We start from the raw sequence: 21,931 nt of genomic DNA on the forward strand, positions 1-21,931 counted from the left end.
GGGAGATCATATGATACTTGTCTTTCTCTGATTGATTTATTTCGTTCAGCATAATACCCTCTAGTTCCATCCATGTCATTGCAAATGGCAAGATTTCATTTCTTTGGAGGGCTGCATAGTATTCCATTGTATATATATACCAAATCTTCTTTACCCATTCATCTGTTGATGGACATCTAGATTCTTTCCATAGTTTGGCTATTGTGGACGTAGCTGCTATAAACATCTGCGTGCACGTGCCCCTTTGGATCACTACATTTGTATCTTTAGGGTAAATAACAGTTGGGTTTCTTTTAAATGCACCAAAACCCCATCCTGCTAGAATATAAAGAAAGACAAGCTTTCTTTATACTGTGTCTGTCAGAAATAATCAAATTACCTGAAGGAGAACCTTCATAATTCAAATCAGTCATGCTCGCCTCCTAAAAGCACTCCCTGATTATATTACCATCTCCGTACCCACACCTACCTTGCCACCCTTGACATCCAGATGACTTCTTGATGCAAATACAGTACCCTAATGCATCTGTCACACAGTTCTCCATTGTTCACATCAATCTGCATTGTTTGATAATGACTTGTTACTGTATCTGTCGCCATTTCCTCCAAGGTAAGTATTGTATCTTAATCATTTTTATATCCTTACTGCCTTACACTGGGACCTAACCTATAGTAGTTGCTATTTTGTTGAAGGAATTGTATTTTGCTGAAAAAATGAATGAATGGGAGAGAAAATTAGTTCATAAAGCACCTCCTATTAATAATGATTTCATGATTAATTGAAACCATAAATAAAACAACTAATATCAGAAGACCCAAAGTAAACCAAAGGGCTTTATCCAAACCAAACCGTCAAAGTAGCAGTCATTGGTAGCTGTTTGGTTGGGAATTTTTCCTTTTTCCGGCCAATATGGTTGATGAATGGGGGCAGATGTTTCCTTCTTTTGCAAAACATTTACTATTTTAAAAATTCCATAAAATATAATAACCTCCCTCTCTTTCTCTTTTTAAAAATGTTTTATTTATTTATTTGACAGAGAGAGAGATCACAAGTAGGCAGAAGCAGGCAGAGGGGGGGGGGAGCAGGCTCCCTGCCGAGCAGAGAGCCCAATGTGGGTCTTGATCCCAGGACCCTGAGATTATGACCTGAGCCAGAGGCAGAGGCTTAACCTACTGAGCCACCCAAGCACCCCCCTCTTTCTCTCCTTTTAAAGATTTTATTTATTATTTGGCAGAGGAGAGCTGCAGGCAGAGGGAGAAGGAAAAGCAGGCCCCGTGAAGAGCAGGGAGCCTGACTCAGGGCTTGATTCCAGGACCTGGGATCATGACCTGACCTGAAGGCAGATGCTTAACCAACTGAGCCACCCAGGCGCCCCTATAATAACCTCTGTTATAAAATATTAGAAACATAAATAACATATGTGATATGATGTAAAACCAAAGCAATATGTAAGATGATGTAAAATCAAAACATACAACCTGTAATGGGGAGTAGAGGAGAAAGCAGGAGGAACTGTGGTAGCCCGAAACTTACTGTTGCCTAGTAGGCAATATAGTAGGGTTGCTTCTGGTGGTGTCCTTATTGATGACATAGCAAAGAAAAACTGGGAACCAGGTCATGAGAAGCATAAAAGAGGCAGCACTATCTGTGTAGCACAGGGTAACTGAGTGAGAGGTTTGTAATTAAAATGGACAAATGCAAAAAAAAAAATCTACCAGACACAGGGATAGGATCAAGGCTTTGAGATGAAAAACTAACCCCTCTATGTTGGCAAAAATCTTTGTATAATTTGTATAATTTCTACATGAGTAAGAAAACTTCTGAGTGAGTTCCAGTTAGGAGACATTACTGGTATTTGGGGCTTCCCCTCCCCACTCCCACTGTAAGTCAATCAAGCCTAACTTTCTCTATGTGCTTCAGAGATGTTTACTTAAATTCTAGAACTGCCTCTCTTTCCTTTCCTCCCTTGTCATGTGGCTCCTGACTCCTTTTCTCAGGTCCAGCCTCCTATGCCCTTGCTTCATTCAATCACTGAGCCTTTTTGGTATTTACCAGATGGCCTTCTTTTAGCATAGATATTTCCCTTTCTTCCATAGAGCCACTGAATGACTGGTTTGCTTTCCTTTGGCCTCCAAAATGCTCCCCCTGTCCAATCATAGCTTCTCACCACCACTCAGTATAAATCACCATCTTTCCCTGGACCTATGTTCCTGCCTCCTCGCTGCTCTCCCTTCTTCCTCTCTTAGCGTCTTCCTCTCTTAGCTCCTACCACTCAGGCTCCACATTACAGGTGGAACATTCTTTTCAAATTGCAAATTAAGATATGTCCATTACCATCTTGTAAATGTTCTACCACTGCTGTCCAGGGAAGGAGGGGAGAGAGTATCCATGTGTCTATTACACATTTTGCTGATATAAAAGATGTGTAGCATAAAATTTGCAAGCAAACAAACAAACAAAAAAAGAACACCATAGTAAATTCTGTACAGCCAACTGATTTTCACAGAATGGTTTCAGCAAACTTAAAGCCATTGTCAACATACAGTTGGAATTCGACCATATTTGGCAAATGCAAGACTAAGAGTATTTTATTAAAATACAGTTCAGAGGGGCACCTGGGTGGTTCAGTTGGTTGAGCGACTGCCTTTGGCTCAGGTCTGATCCAGGAGTCCCGGGATCAAGTCCCACATCAGGCTCCCTGCTTGGCGGGAAGTCTGCTTCTCCCTCTGACCCTCCCCCTTCTCATGCATGCTCTCTCTCTCTCCCTCAAATAAAAAAAAATCTTTAAAAAAAAAATACAGTTCAGAAAAAAAATAAAATTCAGTTCAGGGGGGAAAAAATCCAGTTCAGCAAAGAAGCCATTCATGCCACTGAAGTTCAAACATGAATGTTGGCTAATGTTTTTTACATTAACAAACAAGATGAAAGTGAAACAACAAAGATGTGTATTAGGACGACATTTGATTGCCAATGATGTGAACAACTTCTTTGCTGATCAGGTAATAGTTTTCAACAAAGAGAAAAATATTTCCTCGAATTTTTGCATTATTCATAAACTAACACAGCTTTAAATTTAACCTTTGTTACTAAAATTTCTTCTATCATTTTCTTAAGTTTAGACAATCAGCAAAATAAATCAGGCTCCGATTTGTTTTCCAATTTCTGTATGTACTTGACCAGTGGATTTCAAACTACCGAAATAACATTTCTGAATGCAGAGTTGGAAGAGATAGACTGTATCGTATCACTATATAGTACATGCATTATAAAGAACAGATGGGGATAACTTGAAATCCTAGATACTAATAAAACGTAGCAAAATAATTATGAAGTGACGTTTTGAGCAATTACTACCTTTGTTTTTAGAATGTTTATTTAATTGGAAGTCTGTAAATAGTTTAGTTTTTAGTATTGGCTGTGATTAACAAGTGAGGAACAAAATTCCTGAAAATTTCTCTGGCAAAGTGATACAGCTGGCTCCAACTGTCTACTGAGTTGTCACTCCTTTACTTAAAATTTAAAGCTGCTCATTGCACAGATTATCCGGGGAATGGGCAAAGAGAGATCATAACACTTTTCGATAAAATTAGTAATCACTTTTGTTGCTATGAACTGATGATGCAAAAATTCTGAGTCCTCCCTGTTTTCTCAGCTTCTTTGGCATGCGTCATCCCATTTGAGCCTTACAGACTTCCTGGTGAGATGATAGGTGGGATAGATCGCATGATTCTTCCTTTACAGACAGAAGACAAGCTATGAAGGAGTAAACGACAGGCCCCAGCTCATTCAGTTAAGCGGCACAACAGGATTTCAAAACTAGGGCTTATACTGAAAAGTAAACAGGAGGCTAGAGAAAATTTAACTAATACTAAAAACACATTTTTAAAAAATGTAACAAATGTCCTTTATAACACTCCAGAGTCTGATATCAAGTATATTTATATCTTGTGAAGGGATCCTTATATCAAGGATGTTTGATTTTTTTAAACCTATTTCTGACTTACCTTAGAAACAAAATACAACCCAGTGTGACCTAATAAAAAATATGGTGTAAGCACCAAAATGGAAATGTATGTTTTCAAACATTTGCTGACAGATTCCACCTAGAAATGGAGCAGATTGAAACAATCTCTACCAAAAGAACATGGGACAGAAAAAGGAGATTAAATCAGAAGAGGAAGAAAGCTAATGACATAATGGCCAGCCACAAATGCCACAAATGCAAAACAAAGTACATAATATTTGTTACAATTATTCAGTGTACTTGCTCTAATGTCTCCAAACTCTAAAAACATGAGGTTCTTGGCTTATTTCAACATCTCCCTCATTTATTTGCTCATATTTACTGTATCCTTGGGTCGGGTACTGCTTAAACCAAGTTCTGCCAGCATAAAGAATATAGATTTAACAGGACACCCATAGAGCATTTCATGCCTATGAGCACAAATTGTGATATTTTAGGTGGCATATGATGAAATCATTGAAAGCATTATGAGAAGCAGCAAAACACCAGGGATGCTGGTAACAATTTAGCATTTCCCAGTTCATGTGGAAATGTTAATTCCAATTACAAAGAGAGGTACCCAAGTGGAATTCATTATGATTAAGAACTTGCTGTACTAAGTGTGAATTGTTTATTTATAACAGGCATGTCTGGTATAAAATGCAAATACTGAAGCAGAGAGAGTTGGGACATTTAAAACTTAGCTGGGTTCTCTTGAACCTCTTACCTTACAAAGTTAAACAAGAATAGTACTGTTTCCCAAGGTCGAGTTATTATTGTAAAGAGTCATCTAATAGCTAAGATAGCTGCAGAAATAATCATTTTAAGTAAATTCTGACATTCTATGTAAATTGTTTGGATTGGCTTACTATAAAATTAGCGTATGCAACGAACCATCATATTAAAAATTATTAATATGTAAAAATGTGGTAGGCATTTATTTGATTCCAATTTACATTTGCTATCACAGATTTAAACTGTGTGTGTTGGAGGTAGGAGTGAGCCATGGAAAATAGAGCCATGACAAAGAATTATGGGCTATAGGAAGCTATGTCACAAAGAAATATCCTTATGTACAAGGAAATATATATGATAAACAATGGTAGAGGTGGGAATGGATGTTGTATATGCTGTGCCCTTTCTTCAGCAGGAGGGACTCTTCTTAAATGGTACTACTCAATTCATTTATCTCAACTATTTCAAGTTCTCCATCCTCCCTGGAAAACATAACTGACTGATGGTTAGGGAATACTGAATATTGGAGCCAAGATTAATTCTTGTACTCCACACATTTCTGTTCCCACCATTTAAACTATAGGTTTACTAACAGTCCCTTGGGTTTTTCTCCCCCCCCAAAAACATGTTTATTCCATTTATGTTTGCTATTCTAATTACTTAAATAATTAAATGATGAAATAGGATTTAAAAAGTAATAGTTGTTCTATAAAACCTAAATGGAAAGATACCATACAAATAATCACTGTCAAATTAGGTAGATGCAAGGCAATTTTAACAGATTGGGGCGAGGTCAGGAGGTATAAATCATACAAATTTAGAAACTGACACTCATTTATATTTGTAAGTATTTTTAATTTTTTGTTTCAATTAAAAAATGGGAAATAGTAATACTACATATATTAATAATAATTGATGCTGATAATTAAACACTTAATATGTCCTGGGAATTAGTCTAAGCACTTCATATATATGGAACTTACTTGATCTTTCTAGTAACTTAGGCTAATACTATTACCATCCCCATCTTACAGATGATGGAAACTAGGGCAAAGAATTAGGTTGCCCAAGGTTATAGTCTTCAGAGTGGTGGAGGTCAGTCAGTCAGTCTTGCTCTTAACTGCTGTGATGTAATAAGATAGTACACAAATGAAGACATGAGCTCTAGTCAAAGGGCTCACAAAAGCTTTCACCAAAGAAGTAGGACATGCATTGTTCAGTTTTAGGTTTAAAACTTCACATTTCCAAGTGTGATTTTTTTTTTTAAAATTCCTTCCTTTTAACTGACTTTTTAGTTTAATTAAATACTAGTGCAATTCCATCAGCTAAAAGGCTTTGCCTTCAAGACATGAGCAGGCGAAAGATGATGGTCTTAAATAACAGAATGGAAGCTGGGATCTCTCTACAATGGAAGGGAATTATTGTAGATACTTGAACAGGAGTACAACATATTTTAATTAATGTTTTGGAGGAATAATCTGGCCGTGAGGCTTGGATTATTTCAATGGAAATGAGAAAAGAGACTAACAGAATGGTCAATAAATGTTAGCTATAAAGCCTAACAATTCTAACTCTGAAAAATAGACTGGATTAATCTCAGTCTATGTGTGCTTTCAGATGAATGTGACAGACTAAAGAATGAGGTTTTTTCTATCAAATTAAAAAATTAACGGATGTAAACCACTGAAAATAACAGACTTCTGCCCAATGAAAGTGTTTTCAATAGTAATTAATTGAAAACAAGGTGAGTCTTTTTCAAGAAGATCTGCTGGACTTGCCGACAAGATGAGTGTCAATAAAGTTAATGGGGAACTCTTGTAAAACCAGGTATTATTTAAAAACGGAATATGCAACCTAAATTTAAAGAGGTAAGAGATGAGGTTCTTCTATAGCAGAGGTTCAATTATGAAATAGGATTATGGTATGGGGAGAAGCACTCTACTAGACAACTGTTACTGTCTCTTTACATACAATTTATACAAACATACAAATTACATTTTTATAGGGTATTCATATAATTATTCCCAGTATTATTTTTAAGCAGACATAGAAGGATAATCATATTGGCATTAGTTATTTGGTGCACTTCCGAAACAGGCATACTATATTAAGTTTGGCTCTTGATTCTTTTCCCCCCATGAAACTATTGGTGATTTGCGGACCCAATCCACGCAAGATATCTGATTTTAGTAACTGAGGCTTCTAAGGTGGAAAAAATGTCTAGCAGGCAAAGTGACGCTCTTTGAAGTAAACCGTCGGTGTCTCCTCTGCGCACCCACGGCAAGAGTCTCCCTCTAGTTGACTAGCTCCAAGGGAAAGGAAAAGGGGAACCATCTCTTCTGGATCCAGAAAGAGGTTGTGTTAACAATTGGGTTGCTCAGCGCCCTTCAGAAAAATCTGTGGGCTGAGGGTTCCACTTAGCAAAGCTTTTGGTTCCCTTTTAGAAGGCGGAGAGCAGCTCTTCCTTTGCCAAGATGGCGGCCCTAGAATCGTATGGAGACGGCCTGAGCAGATCGCCTCCCAACATGTGGGTAACTAAAATGCTCAGTTCTCTCCTTTCACATCAGACAGCACAGGGGAGCAGCGTCCACCCTTCCGAATCGAGGAAGGGCTACTTCGGCTCCCCATGAGATGGAGAATCTTTAGCAAGATGGTGGACGCGAGACCCGGCTGGCGTCACGCTCCTTTACCAACATGGCGGCAGGTGGCTTCCGGCCTGCGCTTCCCCAATCCTCTTCAAGATGTCAGAGCAGAGGCGGCCGCTGCTAGCGTCTGAGTGCTGCCTGAGGAGTGAGTGGCTGCCGCTGAGCGCTCCGGCAGGGACTAGGTGGAGCTGCGGCAGCCTCCGCCCCCGTCATGAGCTGGCAAGCGCTGTCACCTGTGGGGGCGCAAAAGTTACCGCCCCAAACCCTAAAGCAACACAGCACAACCTTTCCCCGAGTCACAAAAATCACACTAAGTGTCGCACAAGGTAGGAGGCTCGTTCCAGGCAAAGCCCAAGCCCTCTGGATGCGGCAAGCTGGGTTTAGGGAGCTGGGGCGGGCGTCTCCAGCGCGGACTCCCCCGGCCCCACGCCCCTCTCCTTGGGGACAGGCCACGTGTTTCCCTCGGACTGAGGGGGAGGCGCGTAACGGGAACAGCTGGAGGGAGTTAAAGGCTGACATTTTAAAGCTGCGTGTGTTTTGTTTCGTTTGGAGGGACAAGGGTCCCGCATACACGAAAGGGTGGGCGACCCATTGAGTAGAGTGCAGCAAATGTCAAGATTCGGTGAGGGGCCTCCACGGGAAACTTGGACGCGGGCCCTGGAGGGGGTGGAAGGAGAGGTCAGGAGTTTGCGGGGGAAGGAGGACGTACTTTGCAAGCAACTTACTGTTTCGCCTGCAACTTGATTTTCGGCCTGCCACCCCCTGCTTTCCTTAAAAATAATAATAAAAAAGTGCACAGAAATTCAGCTCGCCGGAGGTTTTTGCATTTGGCATGCAACTTCCTTCAAGTGTGAGCGCGCTAGCAGGGAGGGAGGGTGGGGGTTGAACTTGGCAGGCGGCGCCTCCTTCTGCCGCCGCCGCCGCCGCCTCGCAGACTCGGGGAGAAGGGTGGGGGACGGTCGGAGCGCGGGGGAGGGTGGGTTTGCTTTGCAACTTCTCTCCCAGTGGGAGAGCGCGGCGGCGGCGGCGGCTGCGGACGCGGCCGCCCAGACGATGCGGTGGTGGGGGACCTGCGGGCAAGGGACTCCCCCAGGGCCAAGAGTACGTATGCGTCGACCCCCTCTTCTGCCCTCCCCTCCATAAGCCTCCCCAGAGGGCGTGTCTGGCGGTCCGGCCCCGAGAGCGGCGGACACGCTGCGGCACCGTTTCCGTGCAACCCTAGTAGCCCCGCGCTAAGTGACACACTTCGTGCAACTCGGCTCCGGGGCGGCGACACGGACCACCCCGGCGGCGCTGCTGCGGGCCGCGCCTCGCCCCCTCTACCAGCCGGACAGCCCGCTGTCACCCGCAGGGGCGCTTACGGCGGCGACCGCCGAGGGACCGAGCCAGCTCCAGAGTGGGTCGGGAGTCGCGGAGCTGGGCGGGGGCGGGAAGGAGGCAGCAAGAAGACAAACTAGAGAAACTCGGCTTCGCTCCCAAGCCCGCCCTAGAGAGACCAGGTCGGCCCCCAACTGCCGCCACCTCTCTTTGCCGGGGGGTGGGGGGACTGGAAGTCCCGCGCGCTCGGGGGCGGGGGGCGGCGGCGGGCAGCCACTTCCCGGCCATGCCGGGGGCCGGGGGACCGGGGGCGTGCAGGCGCCGTCGGGACCTGGGTGGCGGGGGCCCACACGGAGGGCGTGGGGGCGGGGGCTGCGGCCGCCCCTGCAGTTGCCGAGCGTCGCCAACAGGTTGCACCGTTCCCCGCCGCCGCGCGGCCCCTCGGGCGGGGAGCGGCCGGGGGTGGAGTGGGAGCGCGTGTGTGTGCGAGTGTGTGCGAGCCGTGGCGCCGCCTCCGCCCTCCCCCCTCCTCCCCATCGGTCCCGCTCGCTTGGCGCGGTCGGGCGGCCCTTTCGCGTGTCCGCGCTCCCTCCCCTCCTCCTCCTCCTCTTCCTCCTCCTCCTCCTCCATTTTGCGAGCTCGAGTCTGTGACTGGATCCCGAGTCACCGCCCGCCCGTCGGGGACGGATTCTGGTGGGTGGAAGGAGACGCCGCACCCGGAGCGGCCGAAGCGGCGGGGCGCCGGGACGGAGGACGCGCGCCTGAGAGCCCGGGCTCGCGGGGATCTGCGCGGAGCGGGAGGGCTGGCTTGTCAGCCAGGGAATGGGAGACTTTCTCAAATAGGGGCTCTCCCCTCCCCACCCCCATGGCGAAGGGGGCGGCTGTTTACTTCCTTTTTTTAGAAAAAAAAAAAACCTCTCCCTTCTGCTCCTCCTGTTTTCACACGTTAAGTTGTTTATCTCGGCTGCGGTGGGAGCTGCGGACGGTGGCGGGTGATCGGCGCCCCTGCCAGAGGTAAGAGGTGGGGAGGGCCGGGGGCCGGGGCCCGCGGGGGCGCTCGCTCTCCAGAGGTGCGGGTGGGGGACGCGGGGCCGCCCCGGGAGCCTGCAAACTTTTATTAGCCTCCGGGAATGGGGGTGGGGGCTGGTGGGGCCAGGATGATAGTGACGAAAGGGCAGCGCGCGGGTGACAGCGCAGGCTTCTTCCTCTCCCTCGGCGGCCGTCTCCGGGTCGGGCTGAGGGGGAGGAACCTGAGCTCTCTGCGAGGGGAGGCTCTTTGAGCTGCCCCGGCTTTCCGTCCTCTGGTTCCTTGGCGCGGAATTCGGGCTTCTGCAACCACCTTCCCCCCAATACCCTGTTCTGTGCCCTCCCGGGAGGCCGCCCAAACACCCGTTTTATGGCGAACGCCGAGCCGCGTTTAAATTCTGCTGGGCCGAATATTTCCACTCCACCCTAGTGCTCCCAAGCGCGATCAGGGTTTCTGTCGAGGCTCCAGCGCGTCTCCTTTCTGGCAGGCGCGCAGGGAGTGTGTGTGTGTGTGTGTGTGTGTGTGTGTGTGCGCGCGCGCGCGTGTGTGTGTTGTGTGAGAGTGAGTGAGTGTACACACGCAGGGGCTGACAGCCTGCAACTTGGAGACTTCGGCCAGGGCTGGCGTTATCTGGTAGAAGTGGGCGTGTCGGAGAAAGAACTCAACAGGTCTGGACACATTTCTCTTTTCACCCTTGCACTTTTTTCTCCCCGGGGAGAGGGTTTGTTCTTCGGCGCTTGGCATCGTTGCGCGCCTGACGCGCCGGAGTGGCCCCTTGTAGAAAAAGACCTTCCCTCGCCAGAATAGTTCTGTGGTGCGTTTTTTGTCCGGCGCTAGTTTGACGTTTCGGGCCGCAAGCTGGGTAACTGCCGCCTTGTAATACCGCTTAAGACCCCTTGGCAGGGTTCATTAATGCCTATTAATGTGACAGTTATTTGCAGTTTAAACTGGGGGCTAAAGTCGTTGGAGGGATCGTTTCGTCTTATGAAATACTGTTTTGGTTTCGAGTTTGAGGGCAGCTGTCAAAGCGGCGTGGAAATTCATTAGACTCCATTTGATAGCTTGTGTTTGGAGATCGTTATCAGATAAACACGGCGGAGCGGCGGGGAGATGAGCAGTTTACCCTCAAGAGTGTAGAAGCAGGTCGTCAACCTTCTCTCTTCCTTAATCGCAGTCCACGTTCCGTGAGGGCCCGTGAAGTTTATGCCTCGCAAGGTCTCCGTGCGCAGAAGTTTCCTTTAATTGGATAGGGTTTGACTATGATGTCCCAAATGTGTTTATCAAAGCTTTCTCTTACCTCTTAGAGCATCCTGATTATAAACCGTATACTACCAACCTAATACTCTCAAGAACAGCCTCCGAGTGGGGATTGGTGAAGGTTTACAATACAGAGAAAATTATTCTGAGCATTTTTATTGGCTCTTCTTTTACCTGGATGTATATGAACTTGATTTTACAGTTGTGGGGTTTTCCTGTTTCTAGTACCTCGTTATTTGGAAAAGAAAAAAAAAATCTTAATTTAAAGGTATAATAGTATCTCATTCTGAGGGTCTTAAGCGATTTTAAAAATGTAGCTTCATTTAGGTCTTACTATGTTGTAAGGTTCCAGAGAACTGTATTTGTTGTATTTAAATAAGCTGAAATTGTAGTGAGAAGCTACTGCACATTCTACTTGTTAAAATTCAAATTTTAGTTGGCCTATATACAATGCATTTCATTTGCTATGTCGGAAATTTGAAGGCAGGCACTTTGAAACTGACACATTGAGTAAGAAACAGGGGTTAAAAGTAATAGTCTTTCTCAGTTTATTGGAAAATCATCATTGCTTATTTTTCAAGTAAAATGTGCGTGGTTTACCAATAGATTGTACCAAAGGTTTTGTTGTGTGACCAGCAGGTAGGAGGGAAGTTTGTGAGCAGTTTGAGAGCAAACTCTATCATAGTATTTATCAGAAAAGCAAACAGCCTTGACTGATTGAAAGGAAGTAGGAATTTTAATGATCATGCTCTTTTTAAATGAAATACTTTGACATCAATTTGAACCTTTAGAATAATCAGATGTAATGAATTATAATGTCTGTGATTAACAAAGTTACAGTTCTGTGAGTGGCAAGATGAATAGCCAAGCTTAGTTTGATACAATTTTGCCCTCAGCTGTGCAATTGAACTGCATTGTTCTTTTAAATGTGGCACACTGAATGAGAGCAGGGGACATGAGTTTTTTATTCTGGAAGAGAGAAACTACTTTTCTGATAACAAGGAATTAGATTCAGAGTTAACTAAAAGGTTCATTTAACAGGCTCTTACTAATCAGATCACTAAGATAATGTGACTTTATAGCTTATATTTTTCCCCTTCTTTTTTCTTTTCTCCCCCCACCCCCAACCTGGTAGCTGATGATAATCTCTGATGGACTCCAAGGAATCACTAAGTCCCCCCAGTAAAGAAGAAATCTCTAGTAGTGTTCTTGGTCGGGAGAGGGGAAATGTGATGGACTTCTATAAAACCCTAAGGGGAGGAGCTACTGTGAAGGTGTCTGCATCTTCACCCTCCTCACTGGCTGCTGCTTCTCAGTCAGACTCCAAGCAGCAAAGACTTTTGGTTGATTTTCCAAAAGGCCCAGGAAGCAATGCACAGCAGCCAGATCTGTCCAAGGCAGTTTCCCTCTCAATGGGATTGTATATGGGAGAGACAGAAACAAAAGTGATGGGAAATGACCTGGGATTCCCACAGCAGGGCCAAATCAGCCTTTCCTCTGGGGAAACAGACTTTCGGCTTCTGGAAGAAAGCATCGCAAACCTCAACAGATCCACCAGTGTTCCAGAGAACCCCAAGAGCTCAGCGTCCACTGCTGTTTCCGCTGCGCCCATGGAAAGGGAATTTTCAAAAACTCTCTCTGATGTGTCTTCAGAACAGCAAAATTTGAAAGGCCAGACTGGCTCCAATGGGGGCAATGTGAAGTTGTGTACCACAGACCAAAGCACCTTTGACATTTGGAGGAAAAAACTCCAGGATTTGGAGTTCTCTTCTGGGTCCCCAGAGAATGAGGCGAGTGAGAGCCCTTGGAAATCAGACCTCTTGATAGATGAAAACTGTTTGCTTTCTCCTTTGGCAGGAGAGGATGATCCATTCCTTTTGGAAGGAAACTCGAATGAGGACTGTAAGCCTCTTGTTTTACCGGACACTAAACCTAAAATTAAGGATAATGGAGAACTGATCTTATCAAGCCCCAACAGTGTGCCACTGCCCCAAGTGAAAACAGAAAAAGAAGATTTCATTGAACTCTGCACCCCTGGGGTAATTAAGCAGGAGAAACTGGGCCCAGTTTACTGTCAGGGAAGCTTTTCTGGGGCAAATATAATTGGTAATAAAATGTCTGCCATTTCTGTTCATGGTGTGAGTACCTCTGGGGGACAGATGTACCACTATGACATGAATACAGCATCCGTTTCTCAACAACAGGATCAGAAGCCCATTTTTAATGTCATTCCACCAATTCCTGTTGGTTCAGAAAATTGGAATAGGTGCCAAGGATCTGGAGATGACAGCTTGGCTTCCTTGGGGACTTTGAACTTCCCAGGTCGATCAGTTTTTTCTAATGGCTATTCAAGGTAAGAAGAATGATTTTCTATTTCTTAAGAATGGATATGAAATGGCTTGATAGATTTAAATATTCAGTGATTTGTATGTGCTTTTTTCGAGTTACTAAGTTTACTAAGTCCTTTGAAAAGTAGGCATGGTTGAAAGATATAGCCCAAGTGATTTATCTGTACATAAGCATTTCAAGTTTTCTCTGAAAGAATGGCATTCAGTATCCTATTGGCCTGTAGTTGCACATTTTATTTAAAAATTCAAAATAATGTTGCTCGTTAACAGGTATTTTGAGTAAAAATGATATAAATTCAAGGGAGTTTCATATCTAATAATTGTGTGGGTCCATTACTGTGTTTTTAAAATACGCTTTTATGTTAAAGTGAAAAGTACCATTCATACTTAATGGAAGCAAAAGTGTGTGCTGTATTCGTACACTTGTGAGATGTTAGCTTGAGGGTAAAGGGTTAAAAATGGACGATGTGACAATGAGCCTTTTCTTCACACTGAACCATCTGTGGTAGACTTTTGAGTTTTGAGATTGCTAAAGCAATGCAGTGAGCAGTGGACCTGACCGTAGCCTTAGACATGGGACTTGCCCGCTGAGTTTCCAACCTAAAGTACATGGTTGTGTCTGTTCTTCAGTCTTGTTAAGAAAGGAATTGGTGGCAGCATGGTACAAAACAAAATTTAACTTAGAAAAGTTCCTACAAGTTCTCAAATCAATATGTGGTGGCCAACATTGTGAAGCCTTGATTCTCAACTGTCATTTGATTTCTCTTCTTTTTTCTCAGTCTTTTATAAGTATACTGACATTTCCATTTGATCTGAAAGCGGTCTGTTAAAATGGAATGACCAGGAAAAGATGCTAAATTTAGGTGTATCTGTTGATAGAGGTTAAGTTTTCTGCCTTCTACCCCTGTCCCCAAGTCTGGGTTTTGTATCACATTTTCGGTAGTGTGAAGGAAATACAAAAAAACGTGATTGCAGAGACACAAGATTGCTTAATCAGTTGTTGCGGGTGTTTTTTGTTTTTTGTTTTTTGTTTTGAAAGGCTTTACTTAGTAGTACACAGGGATCTGTACAAGAGCTTTTCTGTGGGGGGGGTTGTTTGTTTAATGTTAGTGGAATTCATTTTTCCTAATAATTAGTCAGTGAAGATTTTATTTAAAACCCTTTTTAAGATACTTTTTCTTTTAAAGATAGATCCTAACACTGATGTGTCTCTTTTCTATCCTCTTTAAGGAGGAAGGTTTTCCTGTGGAGAAAACATTCAGACTTAGGTTTAGGCTATGTTCTATTCCTTTAAAAAGAAAAGACCTTGGTTTTTGTGTGTCTTCATGTAAACTAGCTAGTAATCTATTTAAATAGCAATAATCTTTTATTTAGAACACTACTTCAACTTTTCTTTGTTGTCATTCTGAATGGAAGACTTAAAATGTTTTCAGTAAGGAGATTTGAGGTGTTTCTTACCCTGTAGTGTTTAAATGTTAAAAGACATGCTGTGTTTTAAATTCTCAATCCCAGAATTTTGGCAGTGGAATTAATGATTCTGTGTGCTTGTCTTGAAGAATAAGTGCAGTTGATTGGACTGAGCTATCTGTAGGAAACTATTACACTAATTTATAAAACATGTAATTGTACAAAGAAACATAATACATTCTGAGAAACTCTTTGGGGATTATTAATGCATTTTGTTCTAATAATCACCATAGTACTGTTTTCATTTTTCTTACTGTAGAAAAAGAAAAAAGGCGTGGAACAAGACTTAACCATTTTTCATTCATGGTGAACTTTGATTAAGCCTTGTAAAATCTAGGATCTGGGGCACAAATCTTAGATGAACATAGATACCCTTAAATCATTAAAGATAACCTCAATGCCTTTCATAGGAATTTATTGCATATAAAGTGTCTTCACTTTTAATTTGAGCCTTATAATAACTTTATGGTGATAGGTAAAGCAGTGATGATGTGGCTCTTCAGAGATTATTTAATATCCAATGAAATGATTAATACTGATGTGTGATTTTAATTATAACCAGTAGTTTGTGTGCTGATGAAAAGATGTAATATCTTATACAGGATAATGTGCTAATGTTTGAAAATTTCATACCTTATGGCATTAACTTAACATGGGAAACCGTGATTACCCAGAACAAAGCTGCTTCCAAGTAAATTGAAACAATGTTTCTTTTCTAACCAGCATTGAATCAGTCTATTGTTTCCACACAAGGGCCTTGATATAACTAAAATTGGTTGCTTTCTCTTCTCTATATGTTCTGTGGTTCTCCCCAGACAGTAGCTATGAGCAGTAACCTAAGTGATCAACATGTTCAGACCACAACACATAGTGAATACTGACTTTCTGACTTGAGAATACTCTGTGCCACTAATAACTTCACTTGCTTTCCTTGCTTAATTAAAAATAAATTGTAATTTGACTTTTTAAGCTGTCACCTAAAATTGCTTTTTCTCAAAATGCTGAAAAACCAAAACACTTTACACTCTGTTTTGCCAGGGAAGACAACCCCTATGGATTTGTAAACGTACGTTAGCATCCAGTTCACATTTACTTGTAAAATTGTGACTGGTCATGGTTGAGTATAGTCAGATATTTTCTTTGTAAGGATTAAGTTCACTGATAGGAAAACAAGAGAAAGCATGGGGATATTCACATACATTCTTAAAGTAAAATAAACTAGCCCTACTAACTGAATATGATTTTTAAATACCAAAATTCAACAAATTGAGCATAAACCTACAACCTCCGTGAAAACACATTTTTGCTGAAGTTGCTGAAGGGAGGCAGAGGAGTAAGTGGTTTTAAGTAGAATTAGAGCTTTTATTTGGATTACGTTGAAATTTGAGTGTTAAAAGGTTGACCATCTTGTGAAGGGTAAGATTGTTGAAGAGAAGGAATGGTACAAGATGACTTTGTAAACTCAGTCTTAGGGAGAGCAGAGGGCTTTGATTTATAAAGCTCTGAACACTTATGTAGATTTCAAACATCTGTCAGTATTAATTGCATCCGTGTCCAATTTTATTAACGTAATGAAATTGAAGACCTGTACAAACACAGGATGAGCGAAGCAAATTCTGTCCACCCCCCCCCCTTTTTTTCCCTATTAATGCTGTGCTAAATGTTTTCTCCAAAAAGAGGCATAAGGAAGAGATTTTGTTTTGGCTGTAATTACACCCCTTTTTAAAGGATAGTTGATTAACTTCCTACCTTTTTGTTTTTCCTCTCCTTCCAAAGCTTCTGGCAGTGAGTGTTTCATTGTCTTTTTGGCTTTCATGTTAAAGGAGATTTGCTTTAGGTTATTTTACATACTTATTTTTAGCTTTATGATAAGTATCTTTTTCATTTTTAACACTTGTACTTTATTACGGCTGTTTTAGTAAAAAAAAAAAAAGTACTCTGTGTTCAGGTGTGTCAATTTAGTGTGAAACGACTGGGATGTGGAAATAATTGATTGGCGTGTGGTCATATTTTATTGAAATTACTTCTTAAAATGTTTCTTGGGTCATTATATTGGTATAATTGATACAGTACATAATGTGTACTGTGAAGCTGTTAGGGTTTTGTCTCTTGGTGTTATAGGTACTTTAGTTGGACCACATTAAATATATCATGGAATGTATAAATTTTGTGAAAGACTTACTCTGTAACATACCTTGCATAAATGTAGGTTAAGTGCAAATTGTATTAATAATGAAATTCACATGTGGGTGGAGATCACTGTAGAGGCCTTTAGAGATTTTAGTGAAGGAGAGATTGGATCAAAAGAGTTTATTTTAGTATGAGTACCTAATGTGAAAGAGCATCTGTATTAATTGGTTGGTTATATAAGTCTAAATCCACTCTGGCCTGCAGGTGATTGAAATAGCCTAGTTGTTAGGAAATCTTAATTTGTATTTGGTTTGAAAAAGTCTGGGGCATAGTTCTTAAAACATATTTTTTCTTGCTTAAAAAGATCACACCTAGTTTTAATTAGCAGTGAGTTCTTATGTACTGTCACTTACGTGAGCAAATTAAATAGGCATTCCGGTAATTGCAGTATTTACAGGTATTTGCCATAGTAACAGGCACCTGCTTCCATGTTTGAGTCAGGCAGAGTACATGTTAGTGAATTGTGTTGCACTAGAGTTTTCAAAAAATATTATTGTTGAATTAAGCTATAGCTGAAAAAGAAAAAAATCAATTCCTGATTATTGACCCTTCAGAAGGATTTAAAAGCCCATGCCCTTATTTCTGTAGTTTCAAAGAGCCAACTGCTCTCATTTTCTTCTGGTTCATTCTGCTTATGTTTTGTATTTTTTAAGTAAATAAAAATATTCCTATTGAGAATTTCCATTTAAAGAAAAAAATCCATGGAGTGTTCTTTTCTCTTTGAATTGATCATTTCTATGCTGAACTGGATTAGAATGTGACTGTTAACGGAGACTTTTCCTTCATTTTGTTCATTAAAGTATATATTTTAGAAAATAAACAATTTTATAGTAGTTCAAAGTTAGTGGTAGACCGTGATTTCAACCTCCAAAGACCTAATTTTGACAGACTGTCGTCCTTATTTTACTGCCATCTCATGTGTCCCTTAAATGCAAGATCTCCTGGGGAGTTTGTGAATTGAGCGGTTTTGGAGGCAAAGCGATGGGAGAGGGAGGAGCACTAGAAGTGTGAAATAGTTAGGGTTAGAAATACCCAAGAACGTTCCGAAAACCAGCAGTGCGGATCAACTGTCAAGAAATTCAGAGGACTGAAGAGAAACGAGGGGATGTGTTTATGGTATGAGGTTGTGCACTAAACCAGAATTAAAATTGAGCTGCTTCCATTTGAGGTGGAAATTTTAAGCTCCTCAGTGGCAGTATAGCCCTAACTGTGTAGAGTTATGCTGTTGTCTTTTGCTGTGCTTTCTTAACCAAAACAAGTATGCAGTGGACATTTTAATTCTTTTTACATAATTCCAGCTAAGATCAAGTTCATATTTGTCCCTTTTTATTTTATCTGCTATTTAATCAATGAAAATCTAGTTACTGTAATGAAGTTGAAATAGTCATGATTGCACATTGATAGAACCACTTTGTATTTACTGTTCCACTTTCCCGTACACTGTCATGTGACTGTAGAAGGCAGCCGTTTTCTTTAGTAACATATTTCCAGAGGCTGTGTATTTTTCTGCTGGAATATTGAGGTAATTAAATTTTTATTCAGTGGTAGGTAGATAGAATAAATCAGGGGGTTCTGTACAACTGTTGTATTGCAGTACAGTCATTACAACTATTTGTATTGCAATCTAGTCCTCATGCCAATTATTCTGAGTGGGAGTGTGTGATCTGTGATCCCCTAATTTTATTTCTGGGCCAATTTAAATATTAATCCGTTATCTTGGTAGAGCTGTATGCTTAAATATACTTATTCAGAGTCATTGAAATATTAATTTTGAGAGCTTTAAAACACTTTTGAGCCAGTATCAAGATATGTAAGATAGTGTCTAATCAATAAATTTAGTGAACGTACCTCTTATTTTAGAATTTTTAAAATTCATTCTGTAAGGCACTAAAATGTGTGTGTGTGTGTGTGTGTGTGTGTGTGTGTGTGTGTGTATGGAGAGAAAGGTTTAATGATAGGATTAGTTGCAGATGTTTAGCACACGGTCTTAACATGAATTTTTATTTTTGTAACATTTTGAGCGTTCCACTTGAATATGCTGAATGACACATAGTGGGCTGCAATAAATGTTAACTTTTACTCCTTTTTATAATAAAAAAAGAGCCTTTCTACTAGTTTTCATAATTATCCTTAATATTTAACAGTGGCTATTATGAAAGTGTGTTTGATAGCCAATTTTTTTAAAGCTATTTTGAAATGACATCCAATTCAGTTTCTGATTTATTATTTCATGCTGTTGGGGCAGTGCAGTGACTTGTGACCTTATGATCATCACATGTCAAACATTAAAGCTCTACCAGTTTGTTATGGACAGACTTTGTTACTGTTGTTTTAATGTTGTTTTTCTTTGTAGTTATAAAAGATATAAAAGATAAAAGCTTCTTTAATTTTAAAATGATTATATACCAATTATGTTACTTTTTAAGGATATAATCTCAATCTATTATAAATTCTTACATTTAAAAATATAATTATTCTAATTTAACGATGAATTCTATATCACCATCACTAAACTTTATATAAAAAAAAAAGAACCTTCATATTCCTTCCAATTTCATTTAGTTAAATAAGAAAGAACTAGACTTAAAATCAGACGACTTAAGTTCTAAGGCTGAGCACAGCCAGTCTTTGACCTCGAGTGATTAGATACTGTGGAGTCAAAGTACTTTCTTGACAATTATAGATGAATTATTTTCTTAACACATGTGTGTGTCTCTTTTTCTAAAAATCTATAATCCTCTTTAATCTATCACTAGTGAAGGAGGCAGTGGGGTAGGGAATGGCACACTTAGGTTGGTTATTTTGACTTTTTTTGTTCATTATCAAGTACAAGACAAAAGTCGAACAGGGATTTGGTATTTTTTTTTTTTAAAGATTTTATTTATTTATTTGACAGAGAGAGATGACAAGCAGGCAGAGGCAGGCAGAGAGAGAGGAGGAAGCAGGCTTCCTGCTGAGCAGAGAGCCCAATGCGGGGCTTGATCCCAGGACCCTGAGATCATGACCTGAGCTGAAGGCAGCCGCTTAACCCACTGAGCCACCCAGGCGCCCCAGGATTTGGTATTTTTATAAGAATTAGTGTAATTGGTGGTACATAGAATATGATTGGTAAACACTGTTGTTGGTAGAGCTGGAGAGGTGGGGCTGTCTTGTTCTCTGAGCTTGTTTTATGTGCTGGGTACAGTGATTTCAGATTAGAGCCTAAAGGATCTTGAGAGCTCATCTGCTCCCACATTCTCATTTTTCCAGATGAGGAAATGAGACCCATAGAAAATGTCTAAAGAAACATTGCAGAATTAGTTTGTGGTGTTGCTAAGTTGGATTATCCTCATTCTCTGTTGTCTAAACTTCCCTAGCAGGCTTCTCTTAACATCTGGTCTCTAGTTCTAGAGACTTGAAAAATAATACAGATTACCAGGTGTTCTATAAAAGTTGCTATGAAATCAACTAGTTCGGATTTTAAAAATGTACAGTATCTATATCCTTTCCTATATATAGATATATATATCTATATATATACAAATATATAGATATATATACACACATATATATATATTTTGTTTTGTTTTTAACCCTTTCCTCCCCCACTAATGTTGAGTGTGTAAGTGGCAGCCCCATGCTAAGTGCTTTCTTTATATGTATTCATCTCATTTAAACTTCTTTGCAGCCAGTGAGGGTTTGTAATTGTAGTTTCTGCATCAGGTTATTGATTCTGTCATTATCTATATGGTACAGAACACAGCTGTTATTAATTTTAGAAGTAGAAAAGTGAGACATTTCAAGAGAAAAGAATAGTCCGAAAAACTTAATCCTGATCTGAAGGGGAATATTTAGCACTGTCTTAGAAATTTCCCATAGGTCTTTACAAGTTTTTATTTGTTATCAGTGAATCTTTAAACAATATATATAGGAGAAGCAGAATGAACCCTCTGCTGCCCTGTGTATGTTTGTATTGTAGTCAGTTAAAGTTTTCTGTGACAGTTTCAGCTTCTGTAAGATACAGAGTGCCCAGCATTTTTGCTTGACAGAATTTGTGCATGGATGTTTACTTTGAAAATTAAAAAGCACTATAAAAATTCAAGGTGGAATTTTTAAAGCTCTGCCAAGTCTCCTGAGCTCAAACCAGCATGACCCTCGTTGGCTAAGTACATGAGGACATCTGTGCCTGTGTCAGGCATATCCTGTTCCTTAGTCACTAAGATTTTTCCGGGGTCTACTATATGCGATCCTTGAAGGCTAATGGATTCCAGTTCCATAAGGACTATATTTAAAGCTTTCAAGCATCAAGGTAATTGTATTTTTTCAGTTTCGGTTTTTTGTTAGCTTTTCTGTGCATTCTGTTCATTAGGTATGGCATCTAAATTTAATAGCATATTGATAACAGTGGCTACATTGTTAGGTTTTTATTAATAAATGCTAGAAGGTTCCCTTGATGTTTTATTGTCTGGTATTCTTACAAAATGATTTATGCAGAGATTCATTAAGTTTCACCAAGAAATTTGAATTTGTCTGAAAATTAGAATGCAGTTAATAGCTTCAAATTTTTTTCACGTTTTTTATATTTAGCAAAGCTGTGTGAAAGGAGTTTCTGACTATATTGAATACCAAAATTTGTCCTAAGTGCATACATTGGGGAGGATTAGGTAACTTACTTGACAAGATTTAATAACTTTTTCTTTATTGATCAAGTGATAAAACAACAACAAAAAAATTTGATGGATGAAACCAAAGTTATAAATCTTTTTTTATATCACAAAGAATCAAGTGCAGAAAACAGTTAAGTGGCTGTTTGAAATGGTAAACATGCCCATGTAAGATATAACTTAAGTTAGTAGGCAGCTTTTTTAAAAGGAAATATTAAAAAATTTAATTAAAACTTTATGTGAAATTTGTCATCTGGAATTCAGCTGAATTTATTAAGGACAAAGTGTGACTATAAAA

The 21,931-nt window shown here is 40.7% G+C and overlaps 1 protein-coding gene across 10 annotated transcripts in view; it reads left to right on the plus strand.

Annotated features, from left to right (window-relative positions):
* The first annotated feature begins 8,308 nt into the window (after positions 1–8,308).
* Positions 8,309–21,931, plus strand: part of NR3C1 (nuclear receptor subfamily 3 group C member 1) — a 115,960-nt gene continuing 102,337 nt past the window's right edge. For 2 of the 10 annotated variants that reach the window (XM_082725252.1, XM_082725258.1), the window contains exons 1-2: positions 9,062–9,715; positions 12,121–13,338. In XM_082725252.1, the coding sequence (XP_082581378.1) occupies positions 12,137–13,338 (1,202 nt within the window). In that variant the 5' untranslated portion in view covers positions 9,062–9,715; positions 12,121–12,136. The other 8 variants (XM_082725260.1, XM_082725255.1, XM_082725254.1 and 5 more) reach the window with 8 other exon arrangements.

The sequence above is a fragment of the Mustela nivalis genome, assembly GCF_964662115.1.
Source record: "Mustela nivalis genome assembly, chromosome: 3".
In the NCBI taxonomy this organism is placed as follows: Eukaryota; Metazoa; Chordata; class Mammalia; order Carnivora; family Mustelidae; genus Mustela; species Mustela nivalis.